At 39.4% G+C, this 27,627-nt stretch overlaps 1 protein-coding gene and 1 long non-coding RNA gene across 3 annotated transcripts; one reads left to right on the forward strand and one right to left on the reverse strand.

Moving 5' to 3' along the window:
* The first annotated feature begins 351 nt into the window (after nt 1-351).
* On the forward strand, nt 352-12,716 carry LOC134465319 (uncharacterized). The gene is made up of 3 exons (XR_010038131.1): nt 352-1,540; nt 5,237-5,317; nt 12,629-12,716. It is a non-coding gene; the product is annotated as an uncharacterized LOC134465319 (long non-coding RNA).
* Nucleotides 2,670-24,552, reverse strand: LOC134465318 (myosin heavy chain, fast skeletal muscle-like). Of its 2 annotated transcripts, none has more exons than XM_063218934.1 (39): nt 20,697-24,552; nt 19,992-20,218; nt 18,077-18,220; nt 17,816-17,972; nt 17,658-17,685; nt 17,460-17,574; nt 17,240-17,332; nt 17,040-17,103; nt 16,849-16,947; nt 16,646-16,749; nt 16,134-16,272; nt 15,922-16,040; nt 15,682-15,831; nt 15,422-15,592; nt 15,034-15,340; nt 14,868-14,944; nt 14,661-14,748; nt 14,445-14,562; nt 13,438-13,561; nt 12,591-12,727; nt 12,228-12,483; nt 11,632-11,874; nt 11,369-11,545; nt 11,038-11,183; nt 10,467-10,557; nt 9,962-10,351; nt 9,723-9,849; nt 8,604-8,722; nt 7,914-8,110; nt 7,619-7,802; nt 7,358-7,523; nt 7,089-7,213; nt 6,668-6,976; nt 6,380-6,583; nt 6,165-6,290; nt 5,852-6,022; nt 5,623-5,727; nt 5,435-5,530; nt 2,670-5,338 (listed from the first exon to the last, which is right to left on the reverse strand). In XM_063218934.1, exons 2-39 carry the CDS (start codon nt 20,199-20,201, stop codon nt 5,123-5,125), a joined length of 5,892 nt encoding a protein of 1,963 aa, XP_063075004.1. In that variant the 5' UTR covers nt 20,202-20,218; nt 20,697-24,552; the 3' UTR covers nt 2,670-5,122. The 2 variants fall into 2 exon arrangements, with proteins under 2 accessions (XP_063075004.1, XP_063075005.1); XM_063218935.1 differs by having other exon boundaries at nt 2,670-5,045; nt 5,207-5,338; nt 19,992-24,552.
* Between the last annotated feature and the right edge of the window lie 3,075 nt (nt 24,553-27,627).

A 27,627-nucleotide genomic window follows, 5' to 3' on the forward strand; every position in this document is an offset into this window, starting at 1 on the left:
ATGACCCGCCAAGCAGGCTGCTGAAAGTTTAACGTGATAAAATGAGCCAATAAAAGCAATAGAATCTGAAATCCAATGCTGGGAGCAGACACTGTTTTATGTGAAATGTATTATTAGTATGGAGAAGCCTAATGATAAAAGTATTGGACACAGTTTGAAGTTGGCTGAGCAAAACTTCTTTTAGGAAATGCATTGCACAGATGAAGGAGTTTGAAACGACTTTAAGATATGATGTACAGAAGATAAATATTATTTATAGCTGGCACAAGCCATCTTTTTACTTCTGTAATCAATGTGTATTGTGCATGGTCCCTGTTGAACTAAACTAAATAAACTAAACTAAACTATAATTCTAATGTAAATATATAAATATTTTCCTTTCAGTGATGGTAGCATGGTAGCAAGTAGCAGGTAGCATATACCGTGCCTGCATTTCCACTACTTTTCTATTCATTTCCACATTTACTATTTATTTACTGTATGGATGCCATGCTGCTTCAATGAATGTCAATGACTATCTCTAAAGAAAGGCCAGCATACAATATAAAGTAAACCAGAGATGGGACCAAGTAATTAATTTGCAAGTCACAAGTAAGTCTCGGGTCTTTCCAATTAAGTCCAAGACAGGTTGCAAGTTAAGACAAATTTGATCAAGTCAAGCAAGTCCAAGTCATAGCCAGCAAGGCTTGACATTAACATTTTTTCACTTGCTGGCCATTGTGGCTAGTGGTTTTTCCAAGTCACTAGCCATACAGCTATTCTACTAGCCACAAAATTGATATTGTTTCTTTTTTTATTTATCATGACTCTTTCTAACTTCAGAAGATGAGGTGTTCAAGCAAGAAGGTGAGCTCACAGCTTTCTACATGGAAATAAGTCATACAAATAGAAACTGAGTAACTAAGCGTTTTCTGAAAATTCTACAAACAATTGATACACAATACAGGGGGGGGGGAAAGTGCAGTATATTGCAGGCTATTCTGATATGTCATACCATAGAATAAGCTACTTGCCAAATTGGCTAGTGACACTAAAATTGCTACCAGCCACAGCCAAGTTTTACCAGCATTTGGCCGGTTGGCAGGTGGCAGTGTCAAGCCCTGGGAGGCTAAATGAAATCCGAGTCTCATTTTTTCCAAGTCCTTAACAAGTCACCATGTATTTTACGTGCAATCTTGACTTCTTCCGTTGATCATTAATTCATTACCTCTCCATGCTGCTGTGCGGATCCTCCTGTGCTTGTCGCTCTGGGTAAAAGTATCTTAATGCTTTTTCTCTTGTTGTTCTGTTTTTGCTTGGTTTTTATCTCATTGTACAGCACATTGAATTGCTTCCATGTATGAAATGCACTATAGAAATAAATTGCCTTGCCTTGCCTTGCCTTGCCTTAATGCGTTTACACTGTAATGTAATTTCAATGATCCATAGTGTCAGCACAACAAGTAGCCTAACTACTAAATGGCTGTTCTTCTCCATTTTAAATTGTTGTAGAACCTGTGCCCAAGATGAATAAAGACGCTCATGATGACAGATGACTGAGGTAAACTTACATAACAGCTTTCTCATCAAAAGATTCCAAAACATACTGTACACATCATGCTCCTACCCCTCCTTCTCTCTCTCTCTCTCTCTCTCTCTCTCTCTCTCTCTCTCTCTCTCTCTCTCTCTCTCTCTCTCTCTCTCTCTCACGCACACACACACACGCTCTCACACACACACACACACACACACACACACAAAGTGCTTATTTGCAGGGTTGAAGTGCGGTTGCAGGTTTCAAGTATGCACACACACACACACACACACACACACACACACACACACACACACACACACACACACACACACACACACACACACACACACACACACAAAGTGCTTATTTGTAGGGTTGAAGTACAGGCGCAGCTTTCAAGTATTCACTCTCACATACACACACACACGCAAATTGGACAGGATGCTGTATACATGGGTTTGCAGTGTTTGTAAACACAATGTCATGAGGAGTGGCAAGACACTGGCAGCCAACCACGTGAGCTCAATTTTTGACCGACAGCGGTTTCCTACAATCAGAGGTTGAGTTGTGCGCAGCTAGTTTCGCGCAGTCAGGTTAAAACAAACATTTAGAACCCATGTATTGCAAAGTCCACATATAAGCACATGCACCGGTAGAAATTGATGAGCAGTAGTATAAAAATACAAGCACCCTTACATTTTTGTAGGCTACTTGTCAGAGGTGTTGAAAGTATAGGTAGGTGTAAAAAAACAAAAAGACATTTGTTGCAAACAATTAGCCGTGCAACTGAACACAATTGTGTCTCTCACTCAAAATCAATGCTGGTTTATATACCACTGTATTTTATTAACATTTTAATGTGGTGTAACCTCTGTAATGAGTTCAACTAATTCGCCCCTTTAACGTATGATTCAGTGGTGACGTTTGTGTGGTTAGTGGCAGTAAAGTTTCTATCCTACTGTCATCAGACTTTTGAACTCAATACATCACCTGCCCCCCTTCAACACTTCAGGACTCTCCATACTGTAACATGCATATGGACTTTGCCATAGAATCTGGTGCAATTGGTGTGTGTGTGTGTGTGTGTGTGTGTGTGTGTGTGTGTGTGTGTGTGTGTGTGTGTGTGTGTGTGTGTGTGTGTGTGTGTGTGTGTGTGTGTGTGTGTGTGTGTGTGTGTGTGTGTGTGTGGACATGTGAATACTTGAATCCTGCACTTGCTCTGAATCATCAGTTGATTGCGTATTTTATAGCTTAATATTTTCTTATCACATTATATTAGTTATACTGTTAATATATCTCTAATTTTGTGGCCATCTGTGGGTTGCTTCCAAACATTATCTCACTGTATCTATATAGTGACAATAAAGCACTCTACTCTACTACTCTACCACTACTACTAAAGAGTCGAATCTTGAATTTTGCTTAAACTTAATTTCAGAGAAACGCAAAGTCGTAAACTTTGGAATGTGTGTACGACGGAACAATGGTTTCAAGACACAGTTAAATTGTTTCTTTGTATTTTGGACTTAGTAAGTTGGGAAGGAAATTAGCAATGCTACTTTTACATTACATTATACTGTACGTAGATGCTTTTTTATCCACTTACAAGGATGATACATAGCCTAGCAAGTGCATAGTATGGGGGGAACACAGAACAGAAGATCGCAGTACTGCTAAACAAGTAAAGCAGAGCAAAACAGTGCAGCAATAAACAAAGTGTGCAGTAGGCCTACCTACCTACAGTGTCCGCAGGCAGGACAAAGTGAGGGCACAGGATTTGTAGAGGATTTTGGATGAGTAGTGTTAGCGTTCTTATGCAGGGCAGCTATCTCGGACTAAGTCAAAAGTTGAAGGGGATGGCCCTATTCTTGTGGCAACTTGTAGCTTATTCCACCATTGAGGGACAATGACAGAAAAGCATTTGGACTGGGACCGCATTGTGTGAATAGAGGACAATGCTATAACAGTTGGTATTGGAGGACCATAATGTCCCGAAGGGCTTTAGTATAGCCATTAGATAAGCCAGAGAAGAACCTGCTGCACCTTTTGTACTGTAGGTAATAGTCAGAGCTTTGTCTTTAATTTGAGAAGACACCTGTCCCAATGCAGGTTGATAAAACCCTAGGGTTGGGTAAATACCCAGTGCATCACCACGTTCTGAATCATTTTCAAAGGTCCTATTTGGGGTCAGCTCAACTGTATGTTCCCACAGCCCATTGTTCCCACTGTCCATTGATCCCACAGCCCAATGGTCCCACAGCTTATCCCTGCCGCTCCATGCTCCCACATTTTTAAGAAATTGTTCAAATATACAGTAGGCCATATGTTCTCTCAATGTTCCCTCAATATTCCCACATTTCCGCGTAAACTAAGGGAACGTGCCTTTGGAACATAGGGCCTAAACTTGAATTAATTCTCAGAAATGTGGGAACATGGAGCAGCAGGATGATGCTGTGGGACCAATGGGATGTGGGACCAATGGGCCTAAAAAATAATGTCAAAAGTCTTAGGGATGTGGGACCAATGGGATGTGGGAACATAGACACGCTCCCGTTTTATTTTACAAGCTTGAAGGCCAGTCAGGAGGAACTTGGAAGTTGTAGTAGTCAAGGTGAAAGATGTGTCAGATGACCATGGCCTACTACACAATAGTCTCTACCAGAGTGGCCTATTAAATCAGGCATGGTCTCCTTTTTTGACATTGAGCAAAAAGAAGCGACAAGACTGGGCAAATGAGGCAATGTGGTCAGAGATTGCTAGATGGTCATCAATCATGACACCCAGTTTTTTTGCAACCTTATTTGTGGTGACAGTGGCAGAGCCCATATAGAGTTTTATGTCCTGGGTTGAGATAAGTTATCTAGCTCAATTGATATTAGGCGGAGCCAGGATAGCCTATCATGCCCCCCCCCCCCAAACAAAAATGCCACATGACAAGAATTTGAGTGATAACAGTAATATAACTCATCCCCACTATACTTTTTTACATCATATTGACCTCAGAATGCTATACATTATTACATTGCAGTTAGAAATTACGCTTTCATTTATTCAAAGCGACTTACAGTTATTATTTGTCAGGGTATTGGTTACAGTGCCTGGAGCAATGTGGGGTTAGGTGCCTTGCTCAAGGGCACTTCAGCCATGGATGGAGATGTAGGGAGAGGTCAGAGGAAATTAGAAACTGCAACCCCTAGATTGAAAGACCAACTCTCTAACCACTAAGCCACGGCTGCCCGTTTCAGTTCTAGGTAGTTGGTAGTTGCATTTGCTTATCATAGCCTGTTATACAGTGTCACTTAAGCATTTCAGATGATCATATCATTCAAAACAATTGAACTTCTGCAAACTTAAAAAATACAATATACACATTCAACACTGCACTGATACCTGGAAAACATTGTTTATTAATAGAAATGAAAGCATGATAAAGACAGGTGTGGTATTGTATAAATAGCTTTATTAAGGATGTCATATTATATGAATCCCTTTTAATTTACATCGTCCTTACTGGTCACTCCTCTTTGCCCTGAAACACATAAAAAGCAGAAGTAGTGAAGTTGGTGCCATGACATAATAGTGACTATGACTAACTCCTATTTTGTATCAATGTGCAATAATTTGCATGTTAGACTTGCACATGGACTTGCATGCATATGGACTTTTTGTATTTTCCCAAGTCATCCTTACCTTGCTAGTATCACGGCTCTTGGCCCTCAGCTTGTTGACCTGGGACTCAGCAATGTCAGCACGCTCTGCAGCCTCCTCAAGTTCATGCGCCACCTTCCTGAACCTGGACAGGTGAGTGTTGGCCTGCTCCTCCTGTGAACAGTACATGATTTTTACAGTTATTTGCAGTCAAGTTCAATTAGAACAGTTCAGAATTTACCTCAGATTAAATCTTGTAAATCAACTCACAGCTTCCTCAGCCTGCCTCTTGTAGGCCTTGACTTTCATCTGAAGTTTGTCCACCAGATCCTGCAGTCTGGTGACATTTTTCTTGTCCTCCTCAGTCTGCAAAATTTTCATTAAAAAATGATTTAGTTGGCTGATTATTTCTGATTGTTTGTATTTAGATTGGTAATGCACAAATTTGACATATTGACCTGGTAGGTGAGTTCCTTGACTCTTCTCTCATATTTGCGAACACCTTTCACGGCATCAGCTCCACGTCTTTGTTCTGCATCGACCTCACCTTCCAGCTCGCGTACCTGTGGCAACAGATGATTGACTTGAGTCCGATGAACGATAGCATGACAATAGCAGTAGGTATCCCACATAAAAAAAAAATCAACACAAATATTTAAAAATATAGAGTACGTCAACAAACTTTACCCTGGACTCAAGTTTCTGGAGTTGTTTCTTTCCACCCTTCATGGCTAGATTCTCAGCCTCATCCAGGCGGTGCTGCAGGTCCTTCACATTGACCTCCAGGTTCTTCTTCATCCTCTCCAGATGAGCACAGGTGTCCTGTTCTTTCTTCAGTTCCTCTGCCATCATAGCAGCCTAAAGATAAAACGTGTAAACTTGTAAAACTTGTTATTTTGTTGTACAGTAAATCGTGTAGATATCAAAGATGGATAGGAAATAAAAGTTAATGATCAGGATAACAACGGCATTGTGTACTGTATTTAACGATTAAGCTCACATCAGTGATGGCCTTCTTGGCCTTGTCTTCTGCATTTCTGGCCTCTTGAACAGTGTCATCAACCTCACCCTGAACCTGGACAAGGTCACCCTCCAGCTTCTTCTTGGTGCTAAGGAGACTAGTATTCTGAATGAGGGAAATGTCCAATTAATCCTTACAATTCAGTTAAGCATTGAATATTGAATTAACTACAACTTGTCTTTTTTGTAGTTTACCTGTGAATGCAGTAGCCCAACACGCTCACTGACATCCACCAGTTCCTGCTCGGCCACTTTGCGGCTCCTCTCTGTTTGCTCTAGAGCAGCTCTCAGCTCCTCAATCTCAGCCACCATGAGGCCATTCCTGCGCTCCACCATGGCAACCTGCTCCTTCATGTCATCTTGTCCTCTCACAGCCTCATCAAGGTGCAGTTGGGCATCCTGTGTATAATACCATGATAGTTAGGGAAATATTTGGGTTTTTTGTGTTGAACAGGTTGTGTGCATGGTAGACTGTGATTATACCTTAAGTTGTCCTTGGACAGTCCTGAGCTGCTTCAGAGATTCAGCTGCCTGGCGATTGGCATGGCTGAGCTGAACCTCCAACTCATTAAGGTCTCCCTCCATCTTCTTCTTGACTCTCAGTGCATCATTTCTGCTCCTGACCTCAGAGTCTAGAGTGCTCTGCATGGTATCAATAACCCTTTGGCTGTTCCTCTTGATCTGCTCCATCTCCTCATCCTTCTCAGCCAGCTTCCTGTCAACCTCACCTTTCACCTGGTTAAGCTCCAGCTGAACACGAAGGATCTTGGACTCTTCATGCTCAAGTGTACCCTAATTCGAGAGACATTTAGAATAAGCTATTTGACTATGTTCTCATCAAAGAAGATGCACATGATTTATATTTTTAAAAAGTTATTGTCTTCATTCACTCCGAAAATCCTACCTCTGCCTCTTCAAGTGCGGTTTGAATTTCTGATTTCTCCGTCTCCACGGTCTTCTTAGCCTTCTCAAGCTCATGAATGCTCTTACCAGTTTCACCAAGTTGCTCAGTGAGATCAGAAATTTCCTCTGTAGAAATCAATAGCAACAGTTGTTTTATTGGAATAATTCTGAGTAGTCTTCACTTAGATTGTGCTGTTTGCATTCCTGTATGCAGTACACTTTGTTGCTAACTATATGATACAAGTATGGGGAGGAGAAATATTGGCATACGCTGTAAGTTCTTATTCTCCCTCTTCAGGGTCTCCAGATGATCCAGGGCCTCTTCATATGAGTTCTTCATCTTGAAGAGCTCTGTGCTGAGAGAGCGAGCTTCTTTCTGAGCGCCTTCCAGCTCAGCCTGGCCTTCCTCAAACTTCTGCTTCCATTCTGCCAGAACCTAATATGAAATAATAATGTAAATGCACTGTGATATTTACTACACATTCTTCACCAAGTCATATATGCTTTGTTCGAAAAATTATGTTTAAAGACCTTGTCAAAGTTCCTTTGCTTCTTGTCAAGATTTGCAGCCAGTGCATTTGCACGCTCCACGTCAATCATGAGGTCCTCCACTTCACCCTGAAGTCTCTGTTTGGTCTTCTCCAGTGAGGCACATTTGGAGTTAACAGCCTCAATTGATTCCTCAGCATCTTGGAGACGCTGTGCTAGCTTTTTCCTGAAAAAGAGACAATTTAGTTGAGGTTTAGGAATGGACATGAATTTATAGCCATTGCTAATTGATTACCAGACAACACATTTTGACATTTGTATTGAAATAATTTCTAACTTGGATTCTTCCAGCTCCTCAGTGCGTTGGATAGCATCAGTCTCATATTTGGCCCTCCACTGAGCCACTTCACCGTTGGCCTTGGACATTCCACGCTGCAGCTCAGCCTTGGCCTCCTGCTCCTCCTCATACTGTTCTCTGAGCAGGTCACAGTCATGACGAGCTGATTGGACGGCATGAGCCAGGGCATTCTTGGCCTTAGGATTACACGAGATGAATCTTTATTATCTTTTCAGGAGAACATTTGCCTTGGGCACTGAGAGTCCAAATTACAAACAAGACATTGCACAATAGACAACACATAAGTAACAAGGACAACAAAAACAGCAAACATGCAAGAATGGATATACCAATCAAAAAAACCTTCTAGCTAAAATATTAACTCATCATTCACCTGTCCACACACAGCAACATTCACACTGCACAGTGCTCCCAACACTGCTAATATTACCGCAACATACTGTAATACTGATCATGCACAAAGCCCTGTTCTCCACTTTAGAACATAGCTTACGGACAATATAAACATCCCCCCGCCCCGCTAATCCAGTCACCCACCCACGTGCATATGCACACAAACACAGTACATAATATTGAGCACTTTAAGAGAAGTATTAAAAATATTAGGTATGACACTATCAAAAGAATTAACAATGCATTTCAAATAGATAATTTAATATCCAAACTTACTTTCACTTCCTCCTCAACCCCTCTCTTCAACTCCTCAATTTGCTGGACATAAGCTTGTTTTCCTCTGGTCAGCTGAGAGACAAGAGCCTCTTTCTCCTCAAGCTGACGGGCAAACTCACCTTTAAACCATAATATTACATTACTTTCATAAATTGTGTGATTTTGCCATAAATTCCACACTTGATTCTTAATTAAGTGTTTACAAATTAATATCCTTTTGAGTTTCCCTTTTGGGTTAATTATGTTTCCAGACTTTTCAAAAGAGGACATAACAGAGATATAAGTAGTAAGGTTTGCAGATGCTTAACAGACGTGAAAGAGCCACAGTTACATCCTTTCACAAAGTTTTAGAGAAATTCTACAATGTCATGTTTTCCATTAAGTAGCATGTTGGATGTGTGGTTGTGCGCCTTTAACACACGGCAGTGGTCTGCTGGTGGTGCATTGGTGCGTCAGGTGAAGTTAACACACCAATTGCCTGTGCAGAAATCTCTTTTAAAAAGAGGGCACAGGCTACTAAAGTGAATGGCATGCTTGTGGCAGGTTTGCCTGTTTTTAATGAATTTCATTGGGTGTTCAAACTTCACTGAAAATAGGCTGTTCATGTGGAGTATCAATTACTGCCTGAGTGGTTTCTCGTGGCTTTAACAGTTGAGACTGAAGTCTCCAGTTGGATTGCTGGCTTCATCCGCTGAATGTTGTCGCAGTTTGAAGGTAAACATCTAATGTCCAATCTGCTACACATAGTTATTCTTTCACTTTGATCTGTCGCATACTCTTTAATAATAATATTAATAATAATACATTTTATTTTAAGCGCCTTTCAAGATACCCAAGGACACTTTACAATCTAAACAGATAGATAACAGTAGAGAAAATATAACAAAGCTTCAATGAATTAACAATAGAAGAATAATTAAAATGCAAAATAAAATAGAAATAAAAATAAAGAAAATGTAATTAAAATAAGAAAAAATAAGTAGAATACATTTGAAAATAAAATAAAAATGAAAAAACACACCTAATAATTAAAGTAAGTGGAAGTGCCTGTCAGTGTGACACCAACCTATGGAGTTGACATGAAATTAATATTGCATATTATTTTAAGTGTTAACTTACCATTTTCAGTTGTAAGCCTTGCCTTCTGTGCGCTAGCATCATTAAGCTGGCGCGCATTTTCATCCGCCTTTGCTTTAATTTCACTCATTTGGTCCTCCAGGGTGCGACACATCTTTTCAAGGTTTGCCTGAAGATTTACAAAGTTCATTAGCAATTTAATTTTAACCGTAGGAAATGTCAATGATTGTTTAATTTTTATTTTAACTGATATAAATATTTAATTCCTCATAAAGTAATACCTTGGCTTTAGCCACAGCTTCCATATTACTTGAGAGGTCATCAATCTCCATTTTGTATTCACTCTTCTCCTTCTCCAGCTTCTGTTTGACACGCTGAAGGTTGTCAATCTGCTCTCCCAGTTCGGCCACGCTGTCAGCCTGCTTCTTGCGAAGAGCAGAAGCGGTAGCCTCATGCTGCAGGGTGGACTCTTCAAGATCACGGCGCAGCTTCTGGAACTCAGCTTCACGCTTCTTGTTCATCTCAATCTGAGCAGCAGTGGCCCCACCAGCCTCCTCAAGCCTCTCACTGATCTCCTCAAGTTCCCTGGAGAGATCAGCTCTTTGCTTCTCAATTTTAGCCCGAGCAGCACGCTCAGCTTCAATTTCCTCTTCCAGTTCTTCAATGCGGGCCTGAATATATTGATCAATGTTACTACTTAGTAGTACTTAGTAGTACTTAGTAGTACTACTTACTACGACTTAGTATTATCAAAAACTTGGAAAAATAATTTAAAATATGAATCACCTGAAGTTCTTTAATCTTCTTTTGAAGTTGAGCTCCAAGTGATTGCTCATCTTCAATCTTGCTGAGATGCTGGCTTATCTCAAAGTCCTTCCTATATAACAAAAATATATAACGTTAGATTATGAGGCTACCAGATATTTTGTGCACCCTTTGTTATTTTTAACACTTAAGATCAGGGCTCGTGTATTAGCTACATACAGGTACATACCTTATTATTGCCTTACATGAGGGACTTATAAAATATGTTTTACACAAAATCAAGGACCTACTAGATCATTATCAACATAATTTCAATAACAAGCCAGCGACCTTGGGTTCCTTGAAAGGCACTACATAAAACCAAATTATTATTTTTATTATTATTACTATTATTATTATAATTATAAAGGCCAAATAGGCAACGAACAAGAACATTTGTTTATGCACACCTAAGAAAATATTGATTTTCCTTAAGATCTTATGAGTCACTCATGCAGGCAGTTATTCATGCATCACTGGAACCTTTTATAAGGTGGAACCTTTTATAAGGTGTTCCCATATTGTACCAAGGTATTCGTTTGATATATCATACTTTTTGATTTTCTCCTCAGACTGTTGCTTGTCATTCTCCAGATCCATTATGGCTTCTTGACTAAGTTTGAGATCACCCTCAAGCTTCCTCTTGGCCCTTTCAAGGTCCATGCGGAGTTTCTTCTCTTGCTCCAATGAGCCCTCCAGCTTTTGTAAAGTGAATGAGAAAAACACAGTTGAAATTTTATAACTGCCAGAATGTTGGGAACATTTGAAATAATTTTTCTATTTCTAAACATTTTGTTATTTTTGGCAATCGTTAACCGTGAAACTCTGAGTGCTACATTTATCTTCTCATAAAATTGCAATATCTACAGTTGCACATTACATACGTCATCCACTTGTTGTTCAAGTTTGGTCTTTGATTTTGTCAGAGTGTTGACTTTGTCTTCCTCTGCTTGAAGATCATCCAGAGTCTGCTGGTGTGCCTCTTGAAGGGCTTTCTTTTCCTTGGTCAACTTGCCAATTTGTTCATCCTGAGATGCCATCTCCTCTGTCAGGTTTTTAACCTAAAAAGCAATTTGAAGTCAAATTAAATTTTGTTTCAGATTTTTGTGGTGCAACCAAGCACATTATTTAATTTCAACAAAATAACCTTGTTTTCTGTAGCATGTTTCTCCTTTTCCACTTTGGCCAAGGTAAGCTCCAAGTCATCAATGTCCTTCTTCAGCTCAGAGCACTCATCCTCCAGTTTCCTCTTCTTAGCAGTGAGCTCAGCATTGATCTCCTCCTCATCCTCCAGCCTCTCGGTTGTCTCTTTGAGTTTTGCCTCCAGCTGGATTTTGCTCTTAATAAGTCCCTCACATCTCTCCTCTGCATCTGAGAGGCACTCAGTTTCCTGGTGTGAAAAATGAATAGTTTTAGGATTTTTTTGAACGTTTTTTGGCTTTATGTGGAATTTCAGTTGAGTTAATTGGTCCGGTAATTTTGCCATTTTTAATTATGGGTTTGTGAAACCAAAATGAATCCCACAATGAGAAAATATGTAACGATTAAGATAGGTCACAGCTGCTACAACAATTGAAAAAGATTCCTGCAGTCAAATGTTGACACATTATGTGGAATATCTTGTGGATGTATTTTTTATACGCTGTGCCAATAATGATTTTCCAATGTCTACTTGATCTAGTTTTAGTGAAACACAGTTTTATGAAATCAAAAGGCTAACATAACTTAAAGCTGATAACTCACAGATGCTACAGCTAACTGCAGGTCATTCTTTTCTTGGAGAAGGGAGACCATCTTTTCCTCTAATTCCTTCTTCTTTGCAAGGGCAACGTCCAGGCCGGCCTTCGTTTTCCCATAGAGCTCCTTCAATTCTGCCAGTTCCTTCTCAGTTTCTGCACTCTTCAGAAGTGGCTTGATCTTGAAGTACACTCCCATCCATGGCCAGTTTTTCACACTCATGAATGAGCGGATATTGTACTGGATGGTGTAGATAGCTTCCCTGTTTGTGGGGACATGCATTTTCAGTGAGAAACAATCTTTGTGGACTCAGAAATAATAACAATATTAATATATGTTGGTGAAAATGTAGCTTCCCCTCCAAATCACCTCCTTTCCATCATCTTGACAAACTCTCTCCTCATCAGGTAAGCACGGCAGAGCGCCTGAGTCATTGTGACCAGAACTGCCAACTTCTCATCTCGCATCTCTTCAAGGACACCCAGCAGACCAGCTTTGAAGAACACCTACAAAGGTTTGTGTCATTTAACATCCAATATTGATTCTGAATTTGTACTGCTAGAAGGTAGAATATGTAATTTCACTTGTTTATTCTCAAAATGTGTGCTGCTGATTCACAAATTGATCATCCGATCGAAGTACAGTATGTTTTACTGGCAAAGACTTCTACACATTTAAATCCTCTTTGTGTTCTTTTTAATAATAAGCCAAGTTTTCGGTCTACTGACCTCTGAGCCCTGAGGAAAATCAGTAGACTGAAAGCTTGGCTTATTATTAAAAAGAACACAAAGAGGATGTAAGTGTGCAGACATTTTTCTTTCCATTTTACACAGTTTTTGTTTATGTTTGGCACCTTTTAATCGAGAGTGCGGTGTGATCTGGTTGAATACATGTGACTGGTAATTTAAAATGGTGTCATGGGTAAGATCCACTTATTCATGAATGAAAATGTCATCAATTGATCAGTAATTAGTGGCTGGTATGCTGCTATGAATATGCGTCTTATATAGTCCACTAAAACAAACAAAATAAATCCATTCAATAGTGGCACTTGTTGTCGTTGTGCCACCCTTATGTGTGCCACTGACTCAAATATACATGAAAAAGAAAGCATTTGTGTATGGACATTATACAATCAGGAACTTAACCACTAAAAAATTGCATATTCTACCTTTTAATGACAATGTTCTATTTCATACACTTGTTAAGAACTAACCTTGGTGTGGCCAAACATGTACTGAGTGTGATCCACATCAATGGAACCCAGGAGCTTCTCAGAAGCCTTCTTGTTGTCAATGAATTGTCCTTCAGGGATGACACTGGCATTCAGCACTTTGTATCTGAAATGGCGTGAATAGGTGTGAATGTTTTCAAATGTTAGTTTGAAAAGTGTATTGTTAACGCTTCTGTTTTGTCCTAAACTTTGTTTGCTTAAGATACTTTGTTTATACTTAAAATACTATAAAATTCAGTTACATGATATGAATAACATTTGTGATCGTCAAAAAACACAACACACTGTTTACATGTTAATAAGCAGTAAGATGAAGACAGGTATGATATCACGTTGGGGGAACTCCCCCTGGATTCTAAGGTTCTACATAGACTCATATAGAGCCTGGGGACCCCCAACGTGATGTAAGGGTTAAGGTTCGGCGAGAAGGTCGCTACCGTGGAATAGCAGCACGACAGAGAGAATCTTTAGACCCCGACGCGGAGCGGAGGGGTCTTGTTCTCTCTGAAGTGCTGCTATTCCACAAAGCGACCGACTCGCCGAAAGTTAACCCGCTTATTATATGGATATACTTAAATGATTCACACATGGCGGGGACATTTCTTTAGGCCTATTTAATGTTAAGATTGTTGCTGCGCAAAACAAAACAGTGCCGTTGTGGAACACCGCTAGGCAACAGCTAGGTAGCCAGGACAACAGGTGTTGTCTATCACAGCAGCTGATTAGAGTCTTGTTGAAGAGTCGCTTTAGCAGTGGAAAGTCTTGTTGCCATTGACAGCGGTCTGTTATAGACCAACCCGTCCGTTATCGAAAAATAACAGACGTGCGAACGTTGGGGAGCCCCGTTGAAATGAATGGAGCATTCGACCGATGACGTCACAACCATATAATAAGTCATAATAACACATAGGCCTATTCTGAAGATGGTTATCCTGCAACCCCACCTTTAAGCAACAGAGAACTTGGAATTAATCAGTAAAAAAAGTAACCTCTGCTTGAAGTCAGCGTAAATGATTCTGCTGGGGAAGCCCTTTCTGCAGATTCTGATACCCTCCAGCACACCATTACATCTCAGTTGGTGAAGCACCAGGAAGTTCTGCATCAAACCTTTAAAAGAAATTAAATTATTGTATAAAGTAATTGACCCAATAAAATCCATGCCACATCCAAAATAGTCCTCCCAAGCAATTGAGCAATTATCTTACCAGGAGTCTTAGACTCGTTGGGAATCAAGCAGCGCACAAAGTGAGGATGGGTGCTCCTCAGATTGGTCATCAGCTTGCCCAAGTTCTCCTGTGGTCAGGACAACATTAAGAGTTATATATCAAGACAATGGATCATTTCTTGTACATATCTCAACACACATCTCACTAAACAATGAAGCAATGAATGCATACAAATATATTAGTTACCCTGAATAGAGCAGAGACCGTCTGGAAGGAGCCACCCTTCTTCTTCTTTCCACCACCCTTCTTTCCACCACTGTCAGCTATGTCAATGATATAGCAGGCATTGAAAAACTTCACCAAGTTCTCTGAAAGTAAAATTTAAACTACGGAGGTAAATAAGCGCTCATACCTTCAGCAGCACCGTGGGATGCATACAAGAAGGCGAGCAATTTCATTGCCGACTTCTGGTAAAGCTGCACAACAGAGTCGTTCAGTGGGTCCTTGTTCTTATCCAACCAGCCACTGATGTTGTAGTCCACAGTGCCAGCATAGTGCACAAGGGAGAAGTGGGCTTCTGCCTTACCCTTTGCTGGTTTGGGTTTTTCAAAGCACTTGGTTTTACCAAGATGCTGATCGTACAACTTGCCCTTAAAGGTCTGATCTGAGGCCTTGGGGAACATGCACTCCTCTTCAAGGATGGAGAAGATGCCCAGTGGCTGTTACAGAAAGCAATGTTATTTTTCGTTGTATCTTTGTGTTGTTGAGCATAATTTATTTTTCACTGTCACTGATATTACCTTCTCAATAAGCTCAATGCAGGCAGCCAGATCCATGCCAAAGTCAATGAATTCCCACACAATGCCGTCTTTCTTGTATTCCTCTTGCTCAAGCACAAACATGGTGTGATTGAAGAACTGTTGCAGTTTCTCGTTGGTGAAGTTGATACACAGTTGTTCCAAGCTGTTGAACTATTGTCGAAACATATTAGAAGTATAAGACTATACAGCTAAAAAAAAAAAATACATTTTCATTTTACGATGAATAGCAATACACTCACATCAAAGATCTCAAATCCTGCAATGTCCAGCACACCAATGAAGAACTGTCTTGCTTGTTTGGTGTCCAACATCTCATTGATACGAATGACCATCCACAAAAACATCTTCTCGTATACTGATTTACAAAGAGCTGATACGGAGTTGTTCACCTAAGAAAAATATTTTTTAAAAGCATTTGACTATGAATGGTTTTCTTTTTACATGAAGGTAAGACACCATCATATTAATCACATACTAACCTGTGGTACAGTTTGGCCTTTGGTCACAAACTCATTTCCGACCTTCACTCTTGGGTAACAAAGAGCCTTCAGCATGTCAGCAGAGTTCAGGCCCATGAGGTAGGCGATTTTATCAGCCTCTGTTTAGAAAGAAAAAAATATTTGTGATTAAAAAAAAAAAAAATTGGAGGGTTTAACATATTCAGAGGGTTTTTATAAAATCCAGTCCTTACCCTCATTGCCGTCAGGCTCAGCCTGCTCCTCTCTCTGCTTCTGTTTGAACTTCATGTTGCCATGATGCATCACAGCACCAGTGAGCTTGTAGATGCCAAGTTTCTCCTCTGCATTGAAGCCCAGGATGTCAATGGCTGTCTACAGAAGCAAACAACAAAAAGACCAATGGCTATATAAACAAAGAGCAAAAATAACTTGCAGCAGGTAAAATATAAGGATATATGCACATCAGATAATTGTATTAATTCATCACACAAACTTTGACCGCTACAATGCCGTATACTGAATATAAAGAAAAAAAAAAAAAATTGGAATCATGGATCATGGAAGTAAAAACTACACATATCCTTTATTTTTAAAGTTATATTCAGTAACTTATGTTTGGCTTCAAGTAAAACAATAACACCTGTCTTAATATTCTTATGTTTTCCTTTGAATGTATCAACCATATATTACAGTAATTCGTTATTCATCTTCCTGTATCTTCACTTCATCAAGTTAAACATCTTACATCAGTAGCAATAAACTCCTCCACATCATCGATGCTCTTGACAGTGATTTCACCTTGGCTGATCATAGGGAAATCATAGGGGTTTTGGGTGATAAGCAGGCCCTCTGGAAAACAGATGAGACATATGAAAGGTGTTTTTTGACATTGTGTTTCCCTTGTAGTATTATGAATTTTTTGTCATGTGTGGTAGCATTATGCATTACCAATCAGCTCAGGCTTGTGCCCAGTCTGAATTTGGTAGAAGATATGGTAGCTCCTCTCAGCAGACAGCTGGAATGTCACTCTTGACTTCTCCAGCAGATCTGTAACACACAGTTGAAAAATCATTAGATATGTTTTTGATGGTATATTCTAAAATGTATATTGAATTTGTGTTCAAGAATTCAAGTCTTACAAGTCTCAATATCAGCAGAGGCCAGTTTGCCAGTTGAGCCAAAATGGATTCTGATGAATTTACCCTGAAAAGGAGTAGTATGTTTTACACACACACATACACACACACTGTTTCCGAAAAAAATGAAGTTTGACATTAACAAACAACAATTAACACACAAATTATTGCATTTTTTGCTCTGAACGTTTTTGAACACTTACAAAACGGGAGGAGTTGTCATTCCTCACAGTCTTGGCATTACCATAGGCCTCCAGTAGAGGGTTGGCTGCAATGATCTGGTCCTCCAGTGACCCCTACAGGGCAGTGAAAGCCATTTAATATCCAAACATTGATATGATCAATGTTTGATAGTTACAATTGACATTGATATGATCAATGTTTGATAGTTACATGCACAGTTTTAGAAACATAAATGTTCACCTGGATTTTTCCAGATGACCCACCCGAGTCTTTCTTTCCTCCAGACACTGCAATTGTTGCAAAGTACTGGATGACACGCTTGGTGTTTACAGTCTTTCCTGCACCGGATTCTCCACTGAGGGGCAAAAAGATATTTTTTCAAATATATTTGCTAAAACGAGATCACCATTTAGTTCATCAGTTGTCATGGTTACTTACGTAATAAGGATAGACTGGTTCTCACGATCTGAAAACAAATGATTCTCATTAATATCCTTCTCATATTATAACATATTATTGAAGCATTGCCCTTGCAGGACATGCAATGCAACAATACATGCATCATCAAAATATAGAATGATTTGAAATTTGTTCACCTTGGAGCATGAACTGATAGGCGTTATCAGAGATGGAGAAGATGTGGGGTGGAGCCTCAATCCTCTTCTTGCCTCTGTATCCATTGACAACAATTTGATCGTACACTGGGAGCCACTTGTAGGGGTTTACAGTGACGCAGAACAGCCCAGAGTATGTCTGAGAGAGAATTATAGAAAGTTCTTCACTGTCTTTTTCTATTATACATAATTTACATTTTATTCCTATGTGACTAGTAACAACATTTTCCATGTCAGTCTTACATAGATCATCCATGCTGCGAAACGCTCTTTGAGGTTGTACAACACAGAGGGCTCGTGGAGGTGGGTCATCATGGCCATGTCCTCAATTTTGTCATACTTTGGAGGATTCATGGGGAAGATTTCATCCTCCTTCACCGTGACTTCCTGTAAGATAGGGAAATGTAGTGCAGAAAATTTTGTCAAAGGATAAAATAAGATCCATATCGGTCTAACCACTTTCCATGTTAAGTACATATAATACTTGTTCCACAAAGTTTTGCAAGGGCCTGCATACTTTGAAAGTTCCTTCGTCAGCAGTGGCAGCTTTCCAGAGTAACATACAGGTAGTCATCAGTCTTCAGCACAATACTGTTTCTTTACAGCTTCACCACTTTATTTGTGGCTTGCTGACGTTTCAGAACTAAGCCTTCATCAGAACCAGCGTTGTGCTCAAGTAAATAGAATAGGCATGCGGCAGTTTGCTCGGAAGTGTTCTCATTTATTATTCTTTTTTTCTTTTTTTATATCTCACTTTCTTAAATTTTAGCCATAGCATTTTAATGCTTATTGAAGTGAGTGATTAATATACTGTATCATATAATACAATAATAAGATAACTGGTCTCCAATTATTTTTCTCCAAGGGCTAAATTAGAGCAAGTGAGGCTGCGAGCCAAACCAACGCCCCAACCCACTGGGAAACAAGTTAGATGTCAAGTCAAGTCAAGTAGGTTTTATTGTCAATTTCTTTACATGCACTGGTCATACAAAGAATTTGAAATTACATTTCTTGCTTTCCCATACAGACATAGACTAATCTAGGTAAGGACATAGACAGTATAGACATAGACAGTACTTATACATGGACTTAAGACAGTATAGACATAGACAGTGCTCATACAGACATTTAAAGTGCAAGACTGGACAAAGACTTGTAGAGATGTCTGGACAGAGAACAGATTTTCGCTTTTCCGTTTTCCCTTCTTGTCAATGTTTGTTATGAGACTGCTAGCATAAGATCTAACTCTCTGTGAATGCTTTGGAGAGATATGACTCACTGAAGTTTTAGTGATCCAGAATCACGCACATTTATGTTTTCATTTGTTCTGACATCATGGCGGGCCAAATGTTTGCATGCCCGCGGGCCTTTGTTTGTTGAAAGGGTTAAATCCTGTCGATACATTTTTCAATATCTGATTGGACCAGACAAATTCTACATTCTATGTGTGGCTAAGCATGTCTCAAACTATAGATGGGTGAAAAATATAGTTTTTCCACGACCGCCAATGTTGATATATGTATTTCCATTATGCTTCTCTTCTTCCCAGTTTATTGGAAGGAAGAGGGAAAGAGAACTCTTCCTCGGATTCACACTCACACTGAATGTTTGCCTGAGAAAGTGTTTCAGCAGCAAAGTTGTACAATGGTCACACATCCATCATTTCAGTAGACTAAGTCTGGTCGCAGTCAACACGAACATGTGCGAATCACACACGTTTTTATGGGACGTTGTTGCCCTACCACACAACCTGACAATTCTGGACAACTCTGAGGTGCATTTCTGGAAAGCGTAGTTGTTAGCAGTTAGCAACTTGGGTAGTTGCCCATGGGAAATTGCATTGCAACCAACAAAGTAGCTAACATAGTTAGCAACTACGCTTTCCAGAAATGCACCCCTGTTTAGTGGAGGAAGTTAGCCAATTACTGCTGAGGATAGCTAATAAGCATCTGTTTATTCAACATGTATTGTGATATCCTATCTGTGTGCAATATGACCCTTGTGGTCGGGATGAAGTTAACTGACATCATCCCGGGTGTGATTGGCGACAGCACTCATATTGCTTAAATAATAATAATAATACAACAATATAATAATAATAATGACAATAATAACAATAATAATAAAAAAACATCAACACAAATAATAAATTACTTACTTTACTCTTGTCCCCCTCCAGAGTTTTTACTACACATTTGCCACCCTCTCTTTTGATAAGGGTTCCTTTCACATAATCGTCGTCTTTGTCAACCACAAAGAAAGCTGATTTGGCATCAAAGGGCGTGGTTTGGGCCTCCATACGCTCTTTCTCTGGCTTGCGGAGGTAGATGGCCGCAGGGCCAAAGCACTCCATATCTCCATCCCCCATGATGGCAGGTTCGTTATCTAGGAAGAAGGATGAGGTTTCCTTTTACTACTGTTTTTCCTTATAGTTGTTATTAGTTATTTTGTATGTTTTGTATTGTTGGCAACCATTTAATTTCTTTCTGCAAAAGTGGAGAAGACGCGCTCACACTATCGCCTTAATAGGCTATTGTAACAGTTCTTAGCTGGGTGCTGAATCCCACATAAAACATGAATGAATGAATGAATGAATGAATGAATGAATGAATGAATGAATGAATGAATGAATGAATGAATGAATGAAGCGAATAAACAAATAAAAAGCATCTGAAGAGTGCTGTCCTTTGCTTCATTCAGTCATTAATTTCTTTCTGTCAATAACTTTGTATGATGTCACACATTTGCATCAAAGTGCTCCCCACAGTGCTGAGATAGCAAGAGTGTTTTTTTTTAATGTCAATTGTAGGGGATTTAAATCTTCATGTTGGTAAAGTTACTCTCCAGAATTAATTCTACATACCTTTCCAAGTCCCAACAGAAACTGGTTCAGCGTGTCTGAAAAATATTCAACAAAGCTTTAAGTTATTACTGATTGTTTTTAATTGAAAGGGCATCTGCACCAGATATTATATGCTGTTTTCAGAGTTTCATTTATAATTGAAATGCTTTTCTTTCCCCTAACTAGAAACTCAGCTATCTAGAGATACTCTCACTCACCTGAAGAAGGCAGCAGTTGGACTTAGGGACAGACTTGGCTCTCAGGTTTATATATGTGGTCCCTTGTGGCCTGTCAGCAAATATAATCTACTTGATATGGGCATGTACTTGTTGACATATAAGGATACGTACATTTTATATATAGAGGTGTGCTTATTGTGTGTGCCTACTGCACAGCATATAAACCACTAGAATGAAGATGTTCTTAAGTAATTCATTTTTAGGGATTGGTGATAGTATTTGCAAAAGTGTTATGGCAGAATCTTTAGCAGGGTGGTCACAAATGAACAGAATTAGACATCATATCTGATACTCTAAAACAAATGGTGTGTGCGTGCGTGCGTGTGTGTGTTTAACTACATCAGATATACTCTATGGTTCAAAACGGTCTGCTGGAAGGACCAATAGCCATCCACCTATCCTAACTGCTTAATGTTTTAGTTTTTTCTTGTTTGTTCTTTTGTTCTTATAGCGATGGCTTGCTAGTAGCTACACGTATAAATGATCAAATTCAACACTGTCTTTTATTGTCATTTAGGATGCTGATTTAGTGATGAGTGCACACGTGTCAACCCACATATGAATGATGTGATTATTATCAAAGGATTATTATCAAGGTGATTGGTGATTACTGCTCCAGTAATGTCACTCGTTGAGGTGTGTAAGATGTTACTAGTCCTAGCTGTTCTGTTGAGACAAGGAGAAATACGGTCTTAAGAACAATCTTCATGACAAGACACAGGGACTGTATTTTGTGTTGCAAGAAGAGGCTCGAAGCACCGTTTGATGTTATTAATAATGAAAGTCTATCCTACTGAGAAACATGACCCTATCTAGAGGGTGTGGGTTTTGACAGCTGTTAACTTAATGCTTGATCAGGATGCTCCGTTTTAATGACTTTAATGACACAGTTCATGGCCTTTTTAAGTATGTAGCTGTGGGGCAGGATCTAAACTTGGTTCCCTTAGCTGTGTGTAATTTGCTGGGCTTGCATCTGAATCAAATCTCATCAACCAGTGCTCTCCCCCAGCCTCCTCCTGAGCATGGTAGTGTCCCGCCGCACTGCTCCCTAGGGGTGCCATTGAGGGCTGCCCCCTTGTACGAGTGAGGCATAAATGCAATTTTGTTGTGTGCAGTGTGCACTTGTGTGCTGTGGAGTGCTGTGTCACAATGACAATGGGAGTTGGAGTTTCCCAATGGACATTCACTTTCACATTTACAAATGTATGAAAATTTCACTGGACCTTTTCCAAAATAGCGTGATGTAGTAGAACATAGACGCTATGGCTAGAAAAACAGATGCAGGGGAACACAACACACTAAAATATAATATTAATCACAACAAGAAAATGTAACAATGAAAAAAGCATGGGTTTGTGAACTTAGTTGTTGAAACATTGGAATCAAAATACCATTCCACAAGTTATGCAACATCAGTAGACACCTAACACAACAAAGTACTAACTTTTGAATGATATTTCATGATGATTTGATGAAATGTAACCAAACCCATGCCCACATGAGCTGGCCAGGAACTCAGAAAGGGCTTGAAAAAATGGTGCGTGTTTGGGTACTGAAAAGTCAAAGGGTAGAGTGAGGAATACAACAGCATGGTGAAATTGGGTAGAATTTCTCTATCGCTTCAATGGTGTCACCCTCCTTGACCCCTTATTGTGTTTAACCCTGTTGTGCAGAGTCTATACTATACCTTTATTATCCTCAAAACTGTAATGACCCAGTCTTAATCTGTTACTCTAGGCTCTCAGTAACCATGTTCTTATGTTGTAGTTGAGACATTCCAGCAAAGTGTGACTGGGCCATCACAGCACAAAGATGCTACCAGGGAATTATTAGTAGAGATAATGTAGGCCTAACTGTAAAGTAGAGAACCTTAGCTAGAGAACGTGTTCATGATAGTACAATGGCCATACTGTAATTGTGTCGAGATAAGATAAGCCTTTAATGTCGATTGCCAATGACAGATTGTATGGTTACTAGAGCTTCTGTAATTTTAACATAGACTTCAATATAAATATAGACATTCTCATATCCACACAAAACATACATCGTCCTCTCACCCCTCTTTGAATCATCCACACACGCTAACACACACACACGCTAACACACGCGCTCACACACACACACACACACACACACACACACACACACACCCACACACACACACACACACACACACACACACACACACACACACACACACACACACACACACACACACACACACACACACACACACACACACACACACACACACACACGAAATTGACCAAGGAATTATTGAACATTTGCATCCATTTGTATCAAAGTTATGCTACATAGTGTGATGGCACGAATTAAACTTGCAATAGCCCACATAATCCACTGAAAATAAGTGCCCAATACCAGTCACTGTATAATGCACCACAGTGAATCATATCTGAATATTTCAGAGAATATTCTAACAATAGCAGTGTCATACTGAATATTATTGTAGAATACCGCATTTGAAGCTAAATCCCATTGCAAGAAGTAGTCGAGTAATGACCGTAGCCCAAAAAATGGTACAAATTGATGCTCCCTGTACGAAGATGACATTGTTTTTGCATGGCATGGTACTTTGGGGGCAATCTCTAAGTCTCCATTAAGGAAAGACCACCATAGGCCCATTTCATTGGTACTTGATACATGGATTCCTTTTAAGATTTATCATCTTGTCTTATATTTTAAGTTCATAATAAAGGTCAGGCCCGTTCTGACCGTTTGGCAAGCAGGCTGCTGAAATCTAATTCAGGTCAGGGTTGACACATGTGATTAAATGAGCTAATAAAACCAATAAAATCTGAAATCCAATACTGGTCAGCATAGCTTGATTGGCCATAAAGTATACAGGGCATTTGCCCGGTGGACTGTTGTTGATTTTGGCCTGGTCCTCACCTCAATGTAGTGGTATCAGTCCTCATGCTGCTTCAGCTGACCTGTCAGAGTCAGATTTAAATAGGCAAGTCGTTTTGCCTGTTGAAGGCCAAAATAGCTTGTAATACATGACAAACAAAATATTGTTACAGACTTCAGTGTCTCTCTCAATGCCTGGCTGACTGGTCTTGGCCAAAAATGCCCGGCCTGATTCATTGTCCCAGCCAACCCTGCTGTAGTGTGGGTACACCAATATAGTATCTGGCATTATGCTCCATTTTCATAGTCTAGGAGAAGCATCATGATGATGATACAGCTATTGGAGAAGTGTGAAGCTGAGCAAGCAAAGCAAAGCCGTTTTAGGCAATGCAGAGCACAGATGAATGAGTTAGACACAACTTTGAGACATGGTGTACTAAAGGTAAATATTTTCTTTTCCTATTGTAAATAAATATTTTATCTTACAGTGATGCTCTTTTATATTGTGTACGTGAACGGGTGTGTTCTGCATGACCTTCTTCATTTAAATGAATTATTTATAATCTAGTATATATGTCGTGTAGTTTTATAATTTAAAGTTTCTCTTCACTTGTTATATGAGTAAAGGTGTGCTATATATCTATTTCCTTTCCTTTTTTCCTAACCTTCTTTGGTAACACTTTATTTTAATGGTTTACTATTACAGTGGATCTACCACATTAGGTACAGTGTAATAACCAGTGTAACAATATTTAATACCATGTAATATCAGTGTAATAACCAGTGTAACAATATTTAATACCATGTAATACCAGTTACACACAAATGTAAACACACAAATACATGATGTAAGTACAAAATTGGTACATGGTGTTACTCTGGTATTTAATGACATTGGTTTGGTTTTAATTTTTTAGAAATAAATATTGCACAAGGCAAGCTTGTAGCAGTGACATGATAAAGGAGTCCTGCACACCGTGAAAGATTTTTGTTTGCATGTGTTTGAAGTCTTGCAGGACTTCACTTTAGAGAATTCAATAGATGCAACGCCGCTACGGTTAACATCAATCAATTTGTTTTGAAAACTGATGTTTCAGTGATGTCAGACAATCAGAATATCATCTCAGACAATCTCTGAAGAAATGGTATCATACTGGATAAGCAGGTCTGTGTACATGGTTCAAATGGCTTATTATTGGAAAGAGTAGAAGTCCCGCACACTGTAGCTCCGCTTTGAAAAATGGTTCAGGTCATACAACATTTCGACTCAACAGGGTCTTCATCAGGCATACCTGCCATCCTGAAGCGTGTAAAAATAGACACCCTGAAAGGTACACTTTTAGACCTATTCCGAGAGGGAAGAGGCTGTTCCAAAAATAGTGTCTGATGTGTCAGTGTCAGTTCAGTTCAGTTCAGTTCAACTTTATTGGTACCCGAAGGTAAACTGGGTTTGCAGGTTACAAAGGAAGATGAGTGTCCTTACATAAGCCACAAGACACATATAACATGGAGTCTAAAAACACATAGCTACACAAAGAAGAATAAATAGGCCTAAATAAAAACAAGTATAGTGCTGATCTACAGAAGGGGTGGAACTGCAGTGGGGTGACCACGCCTCATACAGCCACTGCAGAACCATGGCAGAAGTGTCTGCACATTTGTGCTGCCCGCAGCCTATAGTCATGATCCTTAGAATATCAAACACCATAGCGGATACACCACTTTTCTAATTACCTATGTACTGTGTACACAGCACGTATGTCATGAGCTTGAAGCGCATGTTTGGAAACCAGTGCTTCTGTGCAGCGCTGCCCAACTCCTTGTGGGGGAGTGTGTGCATGCATAAGAGCATGAAAGCCTGTCTTGAAGATCAGACCGAAAAGTAATAAGGAAAACTCAGAAATTATCGTACATCACGTTTTTTTCACATTAGTGAGAGTGCAGAGAATACAATTAGGATGCAAATATGATAATTATTGAACACCTGGCAGCACCGATGCACACTATTCCTAGTGCGTAAGGGGCATGTTGCTTTGCCAACGTAAAATAGTCCACAGGGACAATGGTTCATGCCTTAAATGACGATTTTGACATAAAATCTTTTTAATTATAATCTGTTGTTTTGTCTTGTGTGTGGGTAATATAATGTGATAGATGAACCCCTTAGCGCAGAGCGTATGTTATAACTACTGTCACCAAAATTGTAATCGTTATGTCTTAATATGTTACTTATCTCTAGTCCTGAATTGTTCTTCTTTTATTTATCTTTCTGTGCCTTTTGTCTCTCTTGCTTTTATCACTAATGTGTTTAATATTTTGATGATTAATAAAAAATATTATTTCGGTTTAAAATGGCTGGAATTCTCCTTTAATGTTATCTATGTGGTCATACAGTACATTGGATGTTAGTTGAAAATGCTCCCCTTGATATTTATGGGTCATTCCATGTCAATTCACACGCCCTCCTCAGTTGAGCCTTTTCAGTTTTTTTCCCCCTGATATTTTACTTTTAAACTAAACCCGAGGGGTCCAAATCTGTGTGTAAATTATGAATACAATTCCTGGGCTCAAAAAGTGGGCGCATCCAAACTTTGGAGGGCCTCTTCTCCAAAACCGTTGGATGCTACAGGTGCGATGCTAAAACTTTCAGTTGGCATCAAGATGAACCTGTCTATCCAATATCAGGCAATTTGAAGAGGGTCTTCCTGGGGAGATGCTAGGGAATCATGTGACTTAACATGACCCATGGGTGAATTTAATCTTGTATGTGTCAATGTAGGGTGCGGATTTGTCGGAAAACCAGAAGGTGGGATGTGTTTCAGATTTTAAGCAATATCGATGGAATTGCATTAAAGTGTGATTAAAATAATGTATAAGAGTGGAGGTATCAACACCAGAAGAGGGGACAATCCCCCCCTTCCCCACAAATCGCACCCTGTGTCAATGTATCTTACAAAGATTTCTGTACATTGCCATTTTGGCTACAACAATACAATGGAAAGGGGTCTAGTATGGACACACATCGTTGTAGTGGTAATAGAACGCCCTCATGAGGCAGAAAGGTATACTGCACCGTATGAAGGAGTGCAAAGTATTTGGTGCAAAGTATTGGATATTCTTTGCCATTTTACAGTATTTTTTTTGGCAAATGAATGCTAATTAGAATTGTTATATAGTTATTTGGTAACACTGAACCTGACACCCCCTTCCCACAATTAGTTTTTTTTTTTTTTTTGCTATTACCTCCGCCAAGGAGGTTATGCTTTTGGTCGCGTTGGTTTTGGATGAAACGTGGAGTTGTTGAAAATGGCCAAAGGAACAAGTGATTAAATTTTAGCTCCACCAAAAGAAGGCAGAAAGACTTAAAATAGAATAAAGAATAAAATAATAAAATAATAATAATTGAATAAAAATAGGGTGTAACTGTAGCATAGTCAAATGTTCTATTAAATAGCATCATTGGCAGATGTCTGCACTCTCTGAGTGCATTTCTAGTTAGTAATAATATCATTGATATATACTTTTAATTTGTATTTATTAGACACAATCAATGCACAGCTGGAGAAGACATCTCACAATTATAGATTGAATTTAATACTATGATGGGCTCAATGCTTTCATATTTTGAAAGTGTGTGATAACGGGTTGCCATATCAAATAAAACGTATTCATTGATCCTCTAAGGATGATTTTTAAAATCTTTTCTAATTCAAGAAAGAGCTTGATATCCTTCAGCCATCGGGCTAGGGGAGGAGGTGTGGAAGATTTCCATCCTAGGAGAATCCTGCGGCATGCAAGCAGTGAAGTACTGTAAAAGGCAATGAGATCAGACTGGGTTTTTG

This window comes from Engraulis encrasicolus, chromosome 16 (assembly GCF_034702125.1).
Source record: "Engraulis encrasicolus isolate BLACKSEA-1 chromosome 16, IST_EnEncr_1.0, whole genome shotgun sequence".
Lineage (NCBI taxonomy): Eukaryota > Metazoa > Chordata > Actinopteri > Clupeiformes > Engraulidae > Engraulis > Engraulis encrasicolus.

Coding starts and splice junctions, on each gene's coding strand:
- LOC134465318 (XM_063218934.1), bottom strand. CDS start 20,201: ATGGGGGATGGAGATATGGAGTGCTTTGGCCCTGCGGCCATCTACCTC. Junction 15,832..15,921: donor AAGGCCAAACTGTACCACAG/GTTAGTATGTGA, acceptor TATTTTTCTTAG/GTGAACAACTCCGTATCAGC. Junction 9,850..9,961: donor AAGCTGTGGCTAAAGCCAAG/GTATTACTTTAT, acceptor GTAAATCTTCAG/GCAAACCTTGAAAAGATGTG.